At 36.9% G+C, this 17,756-nt stretch overlaps 1 protein-coding gene and 1 non-coding gene across 2 annotated transcripts in view; both read right to left on the reverse strand.

Moving 5' to 3' along the window:
* The window catches only part of pcxb (pyruvate carboxylase b), a 357,875-nt gene that overhangs the window by 226,801 nt on the left and 113,318 nt on the right, over window positions 1-17,756 (reverse strand). The window contains exon 9 of the mRNA XM_022678445.2: window positions 16,889-17,051. Coding sequence (XP_022534166.2) covers window positions 16,889-17,051 — 163 coding nt within the window. The remainder of the gene's footprint in view (window positions 1-16,888; window positions 17,052-17,756) is intronic.
* On the reverse strand, window positions 4,465-4,655 carry LOC125804088 (U2 spliceosomal RNA). Its single transcript, XR_007440586.1, has one exon. It is a non-coding gene; the product is annotated as a U2 spliceosomal RNA (small nuclear RNA).

Raw genomic sequence — 17,756 nt, forward strand, 5'->3', positions numbered from 1 at the left:
CCAGGACAGCAGCGATCACAATGATAGTTTGGACAAAAATCAGATAAACACATTTTCTCACTTCTCCTCAATGCAGATCATCAGTTAAGACCAGTAAAATATAAAAAATATATATTTCTTTAGTTTAGACCAAAAGATGCTATGCTAATGTCTCTAAGAAACATTGTACCTAAGACTCCTATCAACATCTTCTGTAAAAGCATACCACAAATATCTCTCAACCCCACAATGAAATGTGCATTTTCTTAGACTCTGTCTATTTATTTGTCATGTAATGTTTAGTCCAGATTATCTTAACTGTAGACCAATCAGCCTAACAGACATCATTTAAAACCAATGTAAATGTTTGTTTTAAAATAATAGATAATAAGTATTATTTTAACTTTAAATTTAGATGAGATGTATGCTAACCATGTTTTCTTGTGTGTGTTTTTTAAATGTTAGAAAACGTTTAGAATATTATTTAATAGCTGCATGTTTAAGAAACATACACTTTAAATTACGACTTTTGAATGCATTCAGTGCTATTGCTTATTATTGTATGTTAGTAGAGCTTGTCTCCTGGTGGCAGTCTGTTGGTTCTGTGGGTGCTCTGTGGGTGTTCTGGGAGCTGGAGGAGAGTTGGTTTGGGAAGAATTTGCACTCTGGTCTGGATTTATTTGTTTGTTATACTGCTGTTTGTGCATGGCTGTGCAGTGTCGTGGGTGTTTGCTCTTTCTATTTCTTCTCTGTTTATTCCATTTTTTTCCTGACAGACCCTCAGGGTGGATGGTGGAGTATACTGGTGCTGCATTTAGTGACATTCAACCTACTTAATTTAATGTGAATTTATTCAAATAAACTGTTTATTGGTTTTATTCAGCCTATACCTGCTGTTTAAAGAGGATATTACCTGTAGGAATTAGCATAGCTGGGTCTATTGTGGGCTAAAGTACCAAGCCTTCTTGACAAGATTTCCTAAGCAACTTAAACTAGTATTTAATGGTGTCTCATGGTGTCCAGAGTCTATTTAGTGCTTATTAGTAACATTAACCTAGGTGTAAATATCACTTTTACACCTATAGTTAATTTGTTCTGGTCCGAATTTGGCATTGAGTTGATCAGTTTTGAGAATTTCCAATTGGATTTTGTTTTCACACAGAAAGAAAATAAAGCGTATCTAAATGCATAGTAACAACCAAAGTACTGTATTTTTCAGACTATAAGGCACACTTAAATTCCTTAAATTTTCCCAAAAATCAACAGTGCGCCTTATAATCTAGATAATCTAGTGATCCTTATGTATAAATTCTACCAGTCAGGTTTTAAGGAGCAGTAAAGCCAGCTTTATAACGTACAGCTTTATAAAAGAGTTTCAGTAAAGTTTCTCCAGCACCGCAGAACTAGCTGTTTTGCCATTCAGAGGTATTCAGAGTATAGCGGACTGAAGTCTACGTGGTTACCATGTTAAAACAAGCTACCTGGGATGAACCGCTAGCTGAACACTTAGAGTTCCTCAGTGTAGTGCTGTCAGGCGGCATTTACTAGCCCTAAGCGTTGCTAACTGCGGCTAGTGCTTTGATACTCTGTTTATTGGTCAGAGCTGTTTGGGGCGGGAGCCAGAAAGTAAATACAGAAAGAGGGTCCAGTGTTCTGGACAAATACATTTTATTTGATATGTTTCATATATGTGTCACAGAACCTTTAAAAAATAGTAGAAAGTTCCCTACAGCATTCAGTCTGTCATTCTAACTCTAGAAGTGACTCTTAGTATACTGAACATGCTGAGAGCATCACAGGACAGTGTGTGAATCTGTGTTTGTTAGTTTGACCATATTTATTACTTATTTCCTATTACCTATTAGTTATATTTCTTTCCACTACCAGATCAGGAGAATCTCTCGCTCTCTTTAAGAAACTCCCGAAGACACCTCTTAGCATCTCTAACACACTAACTACTTCTAACCTCATTTCTTTCTTCCCCTCCTTCACTCCTCTATCCCATTGTTTCCTTTTGACATCCTTTAGGCCCTATCTAAAGATGTTTTACCTTTAACTTCTATTACTTTTGTACTTCACTATTATAAGCCGCTAAGTGGCAAATTATCCTCATTTCAACCAAATATTCCTTAAAAATAATTTGAAATAGCAATAACTAGCAACCTTTCATCGAGCAATTTCTGACCAATTATCCATTCATCATGAAAAGTTTACACAGTATAAAAGGCAGCTTGTGTTTTCAAACGGAACGAAAATACGCATAATTCTTTGTTAATGCGTAAAACAACTCTAGCAGACTAACTGAGAGGACAGTATCAGAGTAACTCACAGTGCCTGCATCATAGAGCTTCATTACTCATCTGTGTGTGGTCTAAGTAATGCCACTGAACACTCAGCATGATAAATGATTTAGTACTGACCTCAAACCTTAGCCAATACTTACTCTTCACTGTGTGTGTGTGTGAGAGAGAGAGAGAGAGAGAGAGAGAGATAATGATGCCACCAGTAATAAATGTGATTTTTTTTCTGCATGAAGTTTAGAGCAATAAAACGGAAACGGAAAGTAATGAAATATATTATATATGCTTATTCCCTGAGGGGGATCCATCTGCAATCTGTTACAGACCTAAAGCTGATGCACTGTGTCATCGACTTAATTGGTGTCAAAATTTTGCAGTGTTTCAGCTTCCAGTGTATACAACTGAATAGAAGAAAAGAGACTGACAATGATAGAGGATGTGATGAGTATGGTGGTGGTGATGGTGATCATGATGGTGATCATGATGGCTCTCAATTAGAATACTAGCTGAAGAAGGACACTAATCAATGTCAATCAAAATACATAATAAATAGGTAATAAACAAATTCATAAAGGAACTACATCCAGTATAACAATGCTAAAAGTGTGAGGTAAATTAATATTAATAATTTTTGTAAATTATGGAAAGCTGTAAAAATATCAAGTGTACCATAACACAACTACATGACATAGACGTAAGCTGCAGCGCTGTTCCCATGGTCAATTCTATCCAGACACTGCCAGTCCTCATTCTTAGCAACCACTGCACTGTCCACTTGTAGTGGTAATGTATTTTATGAAGTATACCCCACTCACTTCGGATTAAGACTGAGAATTAAAAAAAAAATGTCTGCACAAAATTGGAAATGGAAAGTCTCATCCCTTTGGCACTTTATGTCAGCCTTGCTCGAACCTGCTTGATAATCCACCTTTTGATTCACCTTACCATGACCACTGTCTAACCTCACTCACAAGATAACACCTTACAACTTATCCAATGTAGTAGTAGCATTGTGTGAACTGCCACTCTGTCTCCTAAGGGGTGATAGGCAGTGAAGCTGATAGACATAGGAAGAAGAGGAAGAAATGGTAGTGTTGGATCCCAAAACTCCAACTCCCAGAATCCCTAGTGGTGATTAGCATCAATCCAGCTGCACCTGTGCAGCACTCTAAAAAAAGACCCAGTCAAACCAGATTTCTCTGTCACACTTTTGTAGAGGGGTGATTGATAACAATGGGTAGAAGAGAAGAGAAGAGAAGAGAAAAGTTAAAAAAAAGAAAAGAAAAAGAAAACAATAAAGAATAAAACAATAAATAAAAGAAGATAAAACGTGATAAAAGTGAGAGAAAAGAAAATCATAAAGCAAACCAAAGACAGGAGGTAAAAGGAAATGTTTTGAGTTTGGTTGTGTTTTAGTTTGGTTTATTGGAAGATGGAGTCTTCTTTTTTTATACATGCCATTTTGTGGCAATTCCTTTGTTCTTTTTCCTGTTTTTTTTTTTTTCTACAACCTTTCTGAGGTGTTTGTTATCTCACCCATTCTCCAGTTTCCTTTGTGGAGAATCAGGTGCATAAGCACAATTTTTACATCACTATTCCAAAATTAGTTATTTCAGAATAAGTAAATTATTTATTTAATACACATACAGCTCTGGAAAAAAATGAGACCTCTTAAAAACTATGAATTTCTTTGATTTTACCAAATTGAAAACCTCTGAAATATAATCAAGAGGAAGATCACAAGCCATCAAACCAAGCTGAATTGCTTGAATTTTTGCACCTGGAGTGGCATAAAGTTATCCAAAAGCAGTGTGTAAGACTGGTGGAGGACAGCATGCATCTTTTTTGTTATTTCAGCCATTTCTCATTTTCTACAAATAAATGCTCTAAATTACAATATTTTTATTTGGAATTTGGGAGAAATGTTGTCTGTAGTTTATAGAACAAAACAACAATGTTCAATTTACTTAAACATATACCTATAAATAGCAAGATAGGTTCGGACATATTGACATATTGACACACACTGCTATCCCATGTTTTTCTGTGTGTCAGTGTATATGTTATTGTTCATTACTGAACAAGGTATATCATAGCTGAGATGGGATGGAGAAATGGAACTTAATATTATTGGTTAATATGGTTAAAATAACCCAAACCACTGAGCCACCACTACCACCAGAAATAGAGGCGCATCGTTTCTGGAGGAACTACAACACTGAGTCGATGCATGGACCAGGGTGAGCGAGCTCCTCTTTCAGCCTATTCCTGCAAAAAATCAATTTAATATGCAGTCCTCATATAGAGGACATATCAGATATTAAACTGAGAAGAAGAGACACTACATTTAATCTTTCACAGAAAGGCAGAAAAGCTGAACAGTGTGGAGAATAGTGTATTAAAATGTATATCCAGGCTGTATTTTTAGTAATGCATGTTGTTAAATCCTCCTAAATGTCCTACTAATTTTTTTTTTTTCAAAACCACGCTAGTTGGGATTACAGTGGGTGTCGTTCACTGTTACTGATGTTTGCAGCTTGTGGAGATTCAGTGGAGCCCTGTGCTGTCAATGGAAGAATTAAATAGCGCAATTATGCTTTAATGAAACATATAAAATATTAATCAGCTGAAAATACAGGCTTTACTATATTTTTAATAAAACGAAAAAAGGTTTGGTACATCCAAACTATTTTGCTGTATTAAAATGTAAATAATACGCTGCCCTTTTTAATAGATGAGATCATTTTATTCCACATTCAAATCTCAGCAGTCATTAGCTTCACAGAGACGTCTCAACACATTGTGCTAATGATGTGTGACATAGGTGATGCCAGGTTCTGAAGTCTTAACTACAACTTCTCACAATTAGTCTCCCCACAGTAACCTTCCTCACACATAAAAAAAAAAAAATCACTACGAATCCAATGTATCTGACAGGGCTGTATTTCTGCACAGCATAATAAAGGGTGACTTGGAGATTTTCCAAGGGCTCTCTTTTCTTGCAGTGTCTAACATGTCTCATTAAGTGCTATCACTGCATAACTCTGCAGTGCTTTGATTACTTTTAATGTGATAAACAGTTAAAGACTTTCTTTAAGCTTTAGAATAGCCTTCTGCACAGCAAAACAAATGAGTGTACGTTTAAACAAATTAATGAGCCAATCAAAATATAAGCATCCTATTCTAATAGTGACACTTCTTTTCTTCAGGGAATGAACAAGCTCTACATGTGCATGTGCATTTTCACATCTGTTTCAGCATAATTATGGGTATAACTTATGTTAATCATGCACTAGTTGACTTTGAAAAGACTCTAAAAAGAGTCTCTTTCACATCTAAAGACAAGTCACAGACCTTTTTTGTTACAGACTAAGATTTTGCAAAGACTGGGGATCTTGTTGGGTCACTATTTGCAAAATTTCAACAAGATTTTTTTGTTGTTGTCAAGATTATTAATAAATAAAATATACGTTTGTTTTATTTATTAAAGCCGGTGTCCGTAAGTTTTGGGATTTAAGGCCCTCTCTTGTAAAAATAGATAATTGCACTGAGCGTGTGGAAGAATAATTTTAAACTGGGCGGGTGTGATGCAGTCTCCTTTCAGAGCGGATGAATCCGATTCCAGGTTATGTTTAGTCAGAGAAAGAGAGAGAGTGCTCAGTCAGAAACTTCACTCCTTTGTTTCTTTTTTTTTTACTCTGAGTGAATGAGCTACCGAGGTCTGAGTTTCCTCTTCTGAAGTCTCCATTGCTCCACCAGCCGCTCGTGTTCAGTAAAACTGAGCCGGATCCTCTTTTAGAGGCTTTTCATGTGACGCAAGTACGTAAAGACGCATGACGTGGCCAGAAGATCTTCTGCCAAAAGTGACCCGACACCCCAGACATTCTTAGAATGAATGTATTAGGCTTAGCAGGGATGGTCGTTCCAGCACACTGGTTCCATTAAACACAATATTTTATCCCTTCTCCACTCAGAAATGCTTCTGCTTTCAGTTTAGAAACAAAATAATACAGACTGTCACTCTAAATGCCAGAACAACTTCAAAAAATGGAATGTCTCATCCATCTGGCACCCACTGTCAGGCATTGCTAAACTCCAATAATTCATGTAAACCTAAAAGAAAGTTACTTTAAGAATGATTGAAGTTCATTATATTTTTTTTTATAGTTTTGCTCACTACACTATCTCTACATATCCTAGGTTCGAGTTTTATGGTGATTTAAAGCCCACTTAACTTTGTGTGGACCCAGTTTGGAAGTTCTTAACTTAATAAATGTGTATTAAATAATTAAGTGTGTATTAAGTAAGTCACAGTGGCTGCTGGAATAAATCTTTACTAATGCTGCAGCCTGTTATTGTAGCCTACTTGTAATTCATGGGAATATTTTCTTCTTTTCAATGCAGCAAAATTTACATTTGATTAATGCATATGCTTTAAAAATCTGGGAAGTTTTAGAACCTGTTGGAATTGATTCCAGAACAATTACCATATTAGAAGAACTATTATGCATTATGCATCTGTTGTCCGGTTGCAGTTGCAGTTCAGAAATGCAGAAATATATATTTTAATTTTTTTGTTTTTTCATCACTATGCCCTTACATCTTTCTTTCTTTCTTTCTTTCTTTCTTTCTTTCTTTCTTTCTTTCTTTCTTTCTTTCTTTCTTTCCCATATTCTCTCTTGCACTTAACACCTTCCTTCTCCTTTTCTAACACTTTCTTCTTTACTCCATCTTCTTCTTCTCTTTTTTCTGTCCTCAATTGTTCTCTCCTTTTCTCACACACATTTTCTCTTTTCCCATTTCTTTCCGTCTCTCTCTTTCTCTCTTTACATGTTTTTGTTATTTTCTCGTGCTGTCTCTTTCTCACTGTTTTCTCTTTATTTCTCTCTCTTTCTGGCTTTTCTCACTATTCCACTATTAGTTTTTTTCCCAGTTTCCCTTCACATTTTTCCTTTTATCACTCACACTCATTCAATCACTCTCTTCTTTCTTCTATCTTTGTCATCATTTTTTTTTTTCAATTTCATGTTTATAGTCTATTGTGTCCCATGACTTTTGCCATGTCCCATTGAAGCTGAAGAATCCTTCACTGATATGTGGGATGTGTGTGAAGTCTGATGATAAAATGCGTTTTGCTACTATTGATTCCTATGTTTTATTACATACTTGAAATAAAAATGGTATTAAAGACTGTATAAGTACTATAGTTGGAGTAAGTGTCTCTACTGTTGAGGGTGTGAGGATTTGATTGCAATTAGCAACAAGAGCTTTAGTGAGGACAGCATGTTGGAAGATCACCACTCTACCATTATCTCATCCCCAACTCATCCCAGTACCAAAGTACAGAATAGAGCTTCTTCATTCCAGAGAACACAGTTGATTCTGAAGCTCCACAGAGTTTAGAGCTGAGGGGCTTGGTATCTCTTTCAGATCACGCCTGGCATGAACACTTCAGGATCAGTTTACATCCTGAATGGATCCAGTGTATCCAACCATGTTCCCATACATCCTCCTCCTAGTTATCTCTAAAGGCAACAGGCACTTGCTGGTTTTTACATAGGAACGAGGCTTTGATGTATGGCTGCTGGATGAACGCATGTCAAAGTGTGTGTGTGGTGCTAATGTGTGTGTGACGCTCACATTATTCAGACGTGCGACTGCTCATTGTGGCTCGGCTTTGTGTTGGTAAACCGTCAGCGTTTTTCTGATTTTGTTTTGATGAACTTTAATGAGCGATGTGCATGCATAACAAATACTTTGTGCTTGCATAAATTAGGCAAATTACTGTGTATGCATGTGTGTGTGTGTGTGTGTGTGTGTGTGTGTGTGTGAGTGAGAAGAAGTGTGTGTGTGTGTGTGCAGGAAAGAAATAAAGCGTGCTGTGTGCAGAACAGCTGGATAATTCATTTCAAGTGTTGCGCTTTTTAACATGGAGTCTTTAACAAAGTAATTATGTGTGTGTGTGTGTGTGTGTGTGAGAGAGAGAGAGAGAGAGAGAGAGAGAGAGATGGGGATAAAAGGTGGGAAAAATGTGACTCAGAAAGAGAGAGAGAGAGATTAGAGAGATTAGAAATAAAGAAACAACAAAGAGAAAAAAAAAACAATTTAATACAAAAATGTTCCAAAAAGAGAAAAAAGTTAAAGATAAAAAGTAGACAGAGTAAAAAAGAAAAACGAAGAGAGTGATTGGATAAGTTTGAGTGATAAAAAGAAAAATGTAAGAAAGGGATAGAAAAAGAATAAGAGGTACAAGAGGAGGAAAAGGGTATAAAGAGAGTGAAGAAAGGAAGAAAGACAGAACAGAGAGAGAAAATAAAGAGAGATAGAAGAATATATACTGAGGGAATGAGGGTGAGAGAAATAATGAGAAAAAAGTGAGAAAGAGACAGAGGGAGAAAATAAGAAAAAAGGGGTAAAGAGAGAAAGAGAGAGAAAGGAAGAAACTGTGAAAAGGAGAAAAAGTGAGAAGGACAGAAAAAAGAGAAGAGAAGGAGTAAAGAAGAATAAGTGTTAGAAAAGGAAAAAGGGAGAATATGGATGAAGAGAGATGATGAAAGAAACAAAGGAAAAGGAGAAAGAAAGAAAGAAAGATAGTGAGAGAGAGAAACAGGAAACAATGTAAGGACATAGTAATGAAAAAAAAATATATATATATATGAAAGATGGAGCAGTAGATCTTATCACATTATACTGTGTGTGTGTGTGTGTGTGTGTGTGTGTGTGTGTGTGTGCATCACATAAAGGCTGCAGTTCACAGCGTTCCTATCTATTGATCTATCCATCAGCATGTCCCTAATACATCACTGTCTGCATCTGTCGCTCTATTCCCTGCTATCCATCCATCCAACAGCCATCCCTCCATCTCTCCTTACCCAGAGAACATAAAGCAGCCTGTCTGCATACTGTACCCTGACCCGCCCCTCAGACACACCACACCCCCTCCACCTCCTGTCTGTATTAATGCACCACACTCATCCTCGTCTCTCCATCCATCACCTCTCTCACTAAAACACAGTGCGGTAATAACCTCAGTGCCCGCTCTCGCACACACAGGCACACACACACACGCACACACGCGCACACACACACACACACACACACACACACACACACACCCTTTTTGCACAGCTTTTTTTTCTTCAACAATAGAGGCTCAAAATAATACGACAGCACTTTAGGGACACAAAAAAATAAAAATAAAAAATAAAACCAGTTGACTTTGAGAAAAAGATGTACGGTATGGCATTTTAAGAATGAAGTCATAATATTTTGAGTATAAAGTTGTAATACTAAAAGATTTACGACTTTATTTAATATTACATCTTTATTCTTAAAATATTAATATTAGACTTTATTCTCAAGATGCCACACCGTACATCTTTTTTTCTCTAAAAGTTAAGAGTTTCTTCTTAAAAGATTACGACTTTATTCTTGAAATGCCATACTGTATGTCTTTTTTCTCAAAATATTATGAATTTATTCTTGAAAAATTACAACTTTATTCTCAAAATGCCATACCATGTCTTTTTTTCTTTAAATAATACAACTGTATTCTCGAAATGCCATACAGTATGTCTTTTTCTCTGAATATTCTTGAGTTCTTTTTTTCTTTTAATATTATGGGTTTATTCTAAAAATGCCATACTGTATGACTTTTTTCTCTAAATATTATATTATTATTATTATTATTATTATTATTATTATTATATAAGTTTATTCTCGAAAAATTACGAATTTATTCTCAAAATGCCATACCGTCTTTTTTCTCACAATATTACAAGTTTTTTCTTAAAGACAACAATTTAGATTTTTTTTTTTAGAGCGGCCCTAAAACGCCATTGTAACAAAGCCTCTGTCCATCTCATTTTTAACTTCCCTTCTTTCATCATTCTCTTTTCAGGCCTCAATATCTGTCTGTCTGGCCTTCTACACCTCTCCCTCTCTCCTTCATTTCCTGCTCCTTTCTTTTTAACTCATTTCTCTCATCTCCTACTCCATCTACTTTCTCTCAATCTCTCACTTCTCATCTCCTGCTCCTCTCACTAGTGCCTCACTCACTTTATTCATCTTTTTATGGCTCATTTTTCTCTCATCCATTAATTAATTCACTCTAATATCTCTCTTTCTTTCAGTTCTGCATTCAATCACTCTCCCTCTTATTCATCTCTTTCTCCTCTCGCCTCCGTCATTCCTACTCTCTCGTCTCCTACTCCCTCCACTCCAACTTTGCTCTGTCTATCTCACACTCATTCTCTCACTCTTTCATCTACTGCTCTTCTCTCCTCCCTCATTCCCTCATGGTCCCACCCCCTCTCTACAACTCTCCCTCTCTCTTCTTCACTTTCTCTCTTTCACTTTCCATGACCTCGTCTCCTATCCAATGCACTCTAACTTCTTTTTATCTTTTTGTGCTCCACACTCATCTGCCCCATGACCTCCTGAGATCAGTCAAAGTCATGATTTATTCATCCGCAGCAGGATTTATTCTTTACGGTGAAGCATTTTTATGCAAAGAAACTGATATAAAAAAGAAATAATATATGATCATATTATTTTGTACTCTGGTTAAGTTGGCGGAAATTATATTAACTATGTAATTCTTTTTAAAACCAATTAATTTTGTAATTTGTATATAAGTTCAGGAAAATATTATTTTAAATATACATACAAACAATTAAGAGACCATTTGAGTTTCTGAATCAGTTTCTCTGATTTTGCAATGTATAGATATATGTCTGAGTAAAACGAACATTGTTGTTTTATGCTATAAACAACTGACAACATTTCTCCCAAGTTCAAAAAAAAAAAAATAATAATTTAAAGCATTTATTTGGAGAAAATAATAAATTGCTGAAATAACAAAAAAGATGCAGAGCTTTCAGACCTCAAATAATGCAAAGAAAACAAGTTCATATTCATAAAGTTTTAAGAGTTCAGAAATCAATATTTGGTGGAATAACCCTGTTTTTAATCACAGTTTTCATGCATCTTGGCATGTTCTCCTCCACCAGTCTTACACACTACTTTTGGATATGTTAAGTTCACTGTACTTAATATTACATGAACTTAAAATCCCTGCTTTCTTTCCACGCCCCATTTTCTTGTCTTCGACTCCCTCTCTCTTCTTCCCTTTCTCTCTTCCACTTCCCATGCCCTCATCTCCTAATCCATCCACTCTAACTTTCTATCTATCTCTCTCTATGCTGCGCCCCCCCTCCCCATCTCTCTGACCTCCTGAGTTCACTCAGAGTCATGATTTATTCATCCGCAGCATGATTTATTCTGTTTGGTCATGCATTTTTCAGCCATGTTTTTTTAAGATATACACATTTCATGGCTGGCTTATGTGTCTATTTACAATCCACACTTTTTCTTTTTTTTAAACAGGCAGCACTTCTCTCTCTTATCTGTGCAAAGAGAAACTAAAGAAGGGTGGCGGAGGAGGAAGAAGAGCAAGTGATGGAGGATGAGGAAGCGCTGAGGTGATGTCGGAGGTCAGTGGGGAACAGAGGGACAAATTAGCCATTTTGGACCGGAGGACAGCGAGAGGACTAATTGTTTAAGCAGAGGAAAAAAGAATTCCGGCGACTGTGAATGAAATCACGCACGATCAAATCCGCATTAGTGTTAAATTAGATTAGATTAATTAGCACGGGTCAAGGTGGGACTCATTAGCTTCCACTAGCTATTAGCATATCATTATCTTGACGAGAACAATATTACGAATGTGCACAAGCCAACAGACTTAAGATTATCTCTGCAGATAACACGGAGAAGCCAATGCTTTCTGGTGTGTCGGATTTGCTGATGAAACTGAAGCGGGTTTATTACCCTCCTGTTCATTCACTGAAGAGAAATTAGAGCCCCCTCCGAGACCCTCTGATCAGATACTCATTTAGAATGAACCATTATTGATGCCACTGGGGAACAACAGCGAGAGAAGCTCACAGATAAGCAAAGATGGGTCGGAGGAACGCGAGGGGGAATAAGGAGGGTCGGAAAGAGAAAGAGAGAAAGATGGAGAGAGAAAGAGAAACAGAGAGAGAGATAATCGATGATGCGTTTGAGTTTTTTTTTTTTTTATGCAGAACCAAACGTGTTCTGAGGAAGAGATGGATGTGGAAGAGAAGGAGGAGCAGTAAATCAGAAAAACAAAAAAATAGATCCCTATCAATAGAGAAATCGAATAGTGATCAGACTGGTGCCCTGGTGCTATGAATTAAGATGGTGAAATCAGATTAATCTCTACTGAGCCTAAACAGTGCTATGGGATTAAAAGGGTGTGTTGGGTTTAGATGGTGCTATGGGATTAGACTGAGCTAGCTTTACACCGTGCTATGGATAAGGGATTATGTGGTTTAGACAATGGTGTAGGATTAGATGGTATTATGGAACTAAATGGTATGGGATTAGATTATGTTCTGGGATTAGTCAGTATTATGAAACTAGATTATACAGTGGAATCAAATAAAGAATTTAAACGGTTCTATGGGATTAGTGGGTGTATTGGGTTTAGACAGAAGATGTGAGAAGATGGTGTGTTGGTTTTGACAGTTCTATTTGGGATTAGGTAGTGTGTTAGATTTGATCGTGCTCTGCAATTAGATTACTTGTTTAATCAGTTGGTCAATCTTCAATATATTGATCACATATGCTTCTGCACGGCTAGATTAAAAGCCTGCAGATACACCGCCCCATAGTTTAGATGGTACTGTGAGAATATAATATTTTAAGGTTAGACAGCTTTATAATATCATTAGAGTATTGTTCAATGAGATTAGGCTTTGATATTAGCCAGTATTATGCAATTAGATTACCATACTGATATTAACGTGTTGGATTAAATGGTGAGCTGGGATTAGGGGATATAGGTTTGGAGAACCCAGTGCTGTGAGATTATGATGTGGTACTATGGGATTAGTTGGAATAGGAATAAAGAGTGTGGTGATTAGACAGTATTAGACAGTATTCTATTTATACAGTGCTATAAGATTAGCTGGTGTTGGTTTGATTGGTTTTATTTGGGTTTTGGGATTATGCGTTTGATAAAACAGTCCTACTGTACTAATAAGACTGCACTATGGGATTAGGCAGTGTGCTTGTTTAGATGACATCGTGTACTGGGTTTACGTGGTGCTATGGGATTATACAGTTGTTTAGATTATAGAGAGCTATAGGATTAAACTGTACTATAGGATTAGAAGGTTTTGAGTTAACACTGAGCTATAATATTAGGTGGTAATCCACCACTTCCCTTAGTACTGTATTTTTCGCACACCTAAAATCCTTTAATTTTCCCAAAAATCACCAGTGTACCTTATAATCTGGTGCATTTTATGTATGCATTCTACCAGTCAGGTTATAAGGAGCAGTAAATTCACTCTGTTGAAATGCAGCATAATACAGGAGTTTCAGTGAAGTTTCTCCAGCAACGGCTAACCATGCTAAGTGCTAAATCTTTAGCATTTCAGAGTTGAGTATATCAGCCTGTAGCCTGCTACTAACCCTGACTAGCACTGCTGGAGCAGCATTAGCATTAGCAGCTAACCTCACTAAGCGCTAGCTCTTTTGCCATTCAGAGGTGAGTATTGTCGGCCTGTAGCCTGCTGCTAACGCCCTGCTAACCCTGCAAGCTAATATCGCCCTGTCTTACCAGAACTTACAGGCTTCTTTATTGCAGTGATATTGAGCTGCATTAACTAGCAGTTAGCTGCTAATGCTAATGCTGCTGCACCCAGCCTTAGTGGAAATATGGAACTCTTCTATGGAGGTTTTCAGGAGAGAAATCTGTGTATAGTAACATCTAGCGCTTGTTTAACTTTAAAAGAAAAGTTTTTTTTTTTTTTTTTTTCAGGAATTACAGTTTTGCTTACTTACTGTAGCTTAGCTTTACTGCTGAATTAAAAGGAAAACATGGCAACACCCCTGTTTCTCACTAGTGTCGCATAATGCGCCTTATAATCCGGTGTGCCTTGTGTATGAAAATAGACCTGAAAATGTGCCTTATATTCTAGGGTGCTTTTTAGTGCCTTATTTCCATGCATAATTGTATATTTTCTAATGAATCATCAATCTGTTATGCAATAAGAGATGCAATAGACACAAAATGACCAGAATGCACCACAACGCCAATGTACTGCTGTGATATTCATTGCACTCCCACAATCCTCAATCCTGAGACCTATAAAGACAGAGAGAGTGTTGTAGGAGAGCTGAACCTGTGCAACACTAATGGTGTGACATATAAATAATATATTCTCCATGACAAAACATGGGTGTCCATGGGTGAGCACACATTGACCTAAAGTGCACATCCAGCTGTAACCTTAAGAGTGTGTTTTATTTATATCTGGGGGCCAGGGCATCTCAGTGTGGGATCCAGCAAAAATCTGAATTACAAATTCTGCTAATTTACAAAAAAAAAAAAATGGAATAATTTAACAGTGTTACATAGAAACAAAACTAAACTTGAACTAATGGAAGACAATGAAAGTAGCACAGAGACAAAGAGTCACCCCAAGTTCCAGTGGAAACTGCATGCCATCCATCAACAGCAGAAACGTAGGTGGGCTGTCAGAAGAAAAGCGTGTTTTCAAATAGCGGTGGTTGATGGGAATGAAAATGATGCCGTATGGTTGTCTTGCTAACATACAGGAACGCATTGCTGTAAGGTCCATCAGTCACAGCTATGCAGATGGCCAGTTGTCCCCGCTTTAGCCGTCCCTGGCTCTCTCAACTTGGCGAGAGCACACTTCAAAAACACTGTCTAGCAATCCTGACTGCTCAGTGGTTTATTCAAATAAAGTGATTTAGCCTTGGGGTGGGTGTGCATCTATGAGTGTGAGGGGGAGATATGCTAAAAGAGAAAGAGGAGAAAGAGAGAGAGAGAGAGAGAGAGAGAGAGAGAGAGAGAGAGAGAGAGAGAGAGAGAGAGAGAGCAGAGTCCTCCAGTGCTCCGGGAAAAAGAGGACATATGGTAAGGCAGGAGATACTGTGAAACCGACAGACACTTGGCTACACCACAAAGACAAGACCCAGGCTGCAGTAAGAAGCAGATCACGTCAAGCTCAAGATATTCATGTTGGAATATTTCAGGTTCCAAAAGGGTACAGATCAGATGACACAGTGCTAGAAGTGCTAAAGCCATCTTCTGAGCTGCTGCTGAAACAGTAATGGGATCTAATACTGGTTTACACAACATTATTGCCACCGATTCAACAGATTTTTTTTTTACAAATATGTTTAATTCTCTAAGCAATTTGGAAGGGCAATTACCCAATACCAACGTATGTTTTCAAACTGCCACTGATGCCACTCAGAGGAAACATCACCATTTTCTGACCAACATCACACTAGTAGAGATGAGAGATGTGGGGAAGAAATGCCGCCAACTCACCCCTCTCTCAGACTCCGACTGCTGATGCAAGCAGCAGAATCTCAGATTGGATTCAGCAATATTCCGGATCATGGTGACAGAATTTTATAAAATGTCATGAATTGAAACAATTAATCACATCCCTTCTTTCATCATTCTCTATTTAGGCCTCAATATCTCTCACTTTCTGGCCTTCTACACCTCTACAATCCCATTTATATAACATTGAATCATAAGATTCACTTCTCTGTTCCAGATATATTTTTTATGCCTGCAAGTTCCCTAGTTAGGGGAAATGGAGACAAGTTATGATGCTTAACCTAGTATTTCCAATCTCTATGTTTCAGACAACAGAAGGCTAAAACTGTAATTTCAAGCCTGTAGATGAAAGACTGTAGTCACTTTTCTTTTGTTACTGTACTTTTATGATTATGAGCTCTGTTCTTCAATGTAATTGAGTATATATGTATGTATGTATGTATGTATGTATGTATGTCATTGTTTTTGCAAAATTATGAAACAAGTAATTTATTAAAATGGACTGTTTCTGCAGGTTAGTTATCATGTGAATTACATTTTCAAACAAGACTCTACAACAATAAACTACAAAAAATGAGGTAAGATAAAATGGTTTGCATGGTTTGAATAAATGCCCTTGACCAATACATTTCCATGATTTTTTCATGACTTTTCCAAGACCTCAGGGCAAATTTTCATGACCATACGATATTTAAAACATCAGTGCAGACATGGACAATAAAACCAATAATCAACTAAAACTATAATTAAAACTGATTATAGCAGGCCTAAAATGAATCTGATAAAAATTTTAATAATTTTAATAATAAAATGTGTGTCAGATACTGAGAGATCCATTGTTTAGGGCTAAATTACAGAGCTAACCTCTGAGCTGATGTATTTGTTTTAGCTCAAAATAGAGTTTCTCTGTCCTTAAACTGATGACTTTTTCAAAACTTTCTGTCTATTTCTATTTTTCCAAAACTTATCCAGGCCTGGACATAGCTATCTTTATAAAGTCCAAGACTTTTCCAGGTTTTTCATGACTGTACAAACCCTGCTTGAATGATTTATCAGTGTATGTGCAACATCCTGCAACTTTTTCCACAATTGCACAAAAATGTAGTAATACATTAAGTGAAGAATTCGTATATTAGGTAAGGATTTAATACAGCGATATTAAAACTGTGCCTGATTGACTCTGAAACAGACATACCTCTAAACGGCCGGTGTCTGGCTGGAAGCCACGGGCGGGATCCTCCGTGGTGACTCGGCACTGGATGGCACAGCCATTAATTCTGATCTTGTCTTGCTTAAGGCCGAGCTCAGGAAGACTCCGGCCCTCACACACGCGCAGCTGAGCATGGACCAGATCCACACTGTGAGACAGAGGGTGGGGGTAAAGGGTCAAGGTTATTTAAATGTAGAGAGTCAAGAATCATCCTTTCATCTTATTATCAGAACAATGGAGCAAAGTTGGTCCTGAACCGAGAAATTAAATATACATATAATGAGCAGAACTAAGCAAAAAAAAAAGAGATATTGGAACATTTGCAAGGAGTTTAGATTATCATAAGAAAAATAAAGTGTCAAATGATGAACACCCTAGCTGTATTAATATGATGTTAATATGACACAATGATACTTTTAATGATATGATCTTGGTGTTCCTGTTTCAATATAAAGCTTACTAGTCCTCATTTGCAGTCTAACAATTAAACAATTAAATAAGAGCACAATATCGAGCACAGTATGTTAAATTACAGAACAACTAGGGAAATAAACCCAGGACCAGTAATTACTATTACACAACTAAAAATGTGTATGTAAAAATGTGTATAAAGCTACATTATTACATCAAACCTTTGCACTGTTGCTTGAATATTACAGATAAAAAATTGTTAATGATAAAAAGCATTGTTAGCTGCTTTCTCATTCCTGTCTTCTTTTTTTAATGAAAGACTTGCAGTTTTGCAGTTAGCTCCATAATACATCAGCAGATAATGGCTTGAGTGAACTATCATCTAGTTCTGTGGAGACACTGCAGAATTAATCAGAAAAGAATAAAGCAGCGGCTCAATTAA

This window comes from Astyanax mexicanus, chromosome 8 (genome assembly GCF_023375975.1).
Source record: "Astyanax mexicanus isolate ESR-SI-001 chromosome 8, AstMex3_surface, whole genome shotgun sequence".
Taxonomy (NCBI): Eukaryota; Metazoa; Chordata; class Actinopteri; order Characiformes; family Acestrorhamphidae; genus Astyanax; species Astyanax mexicanus.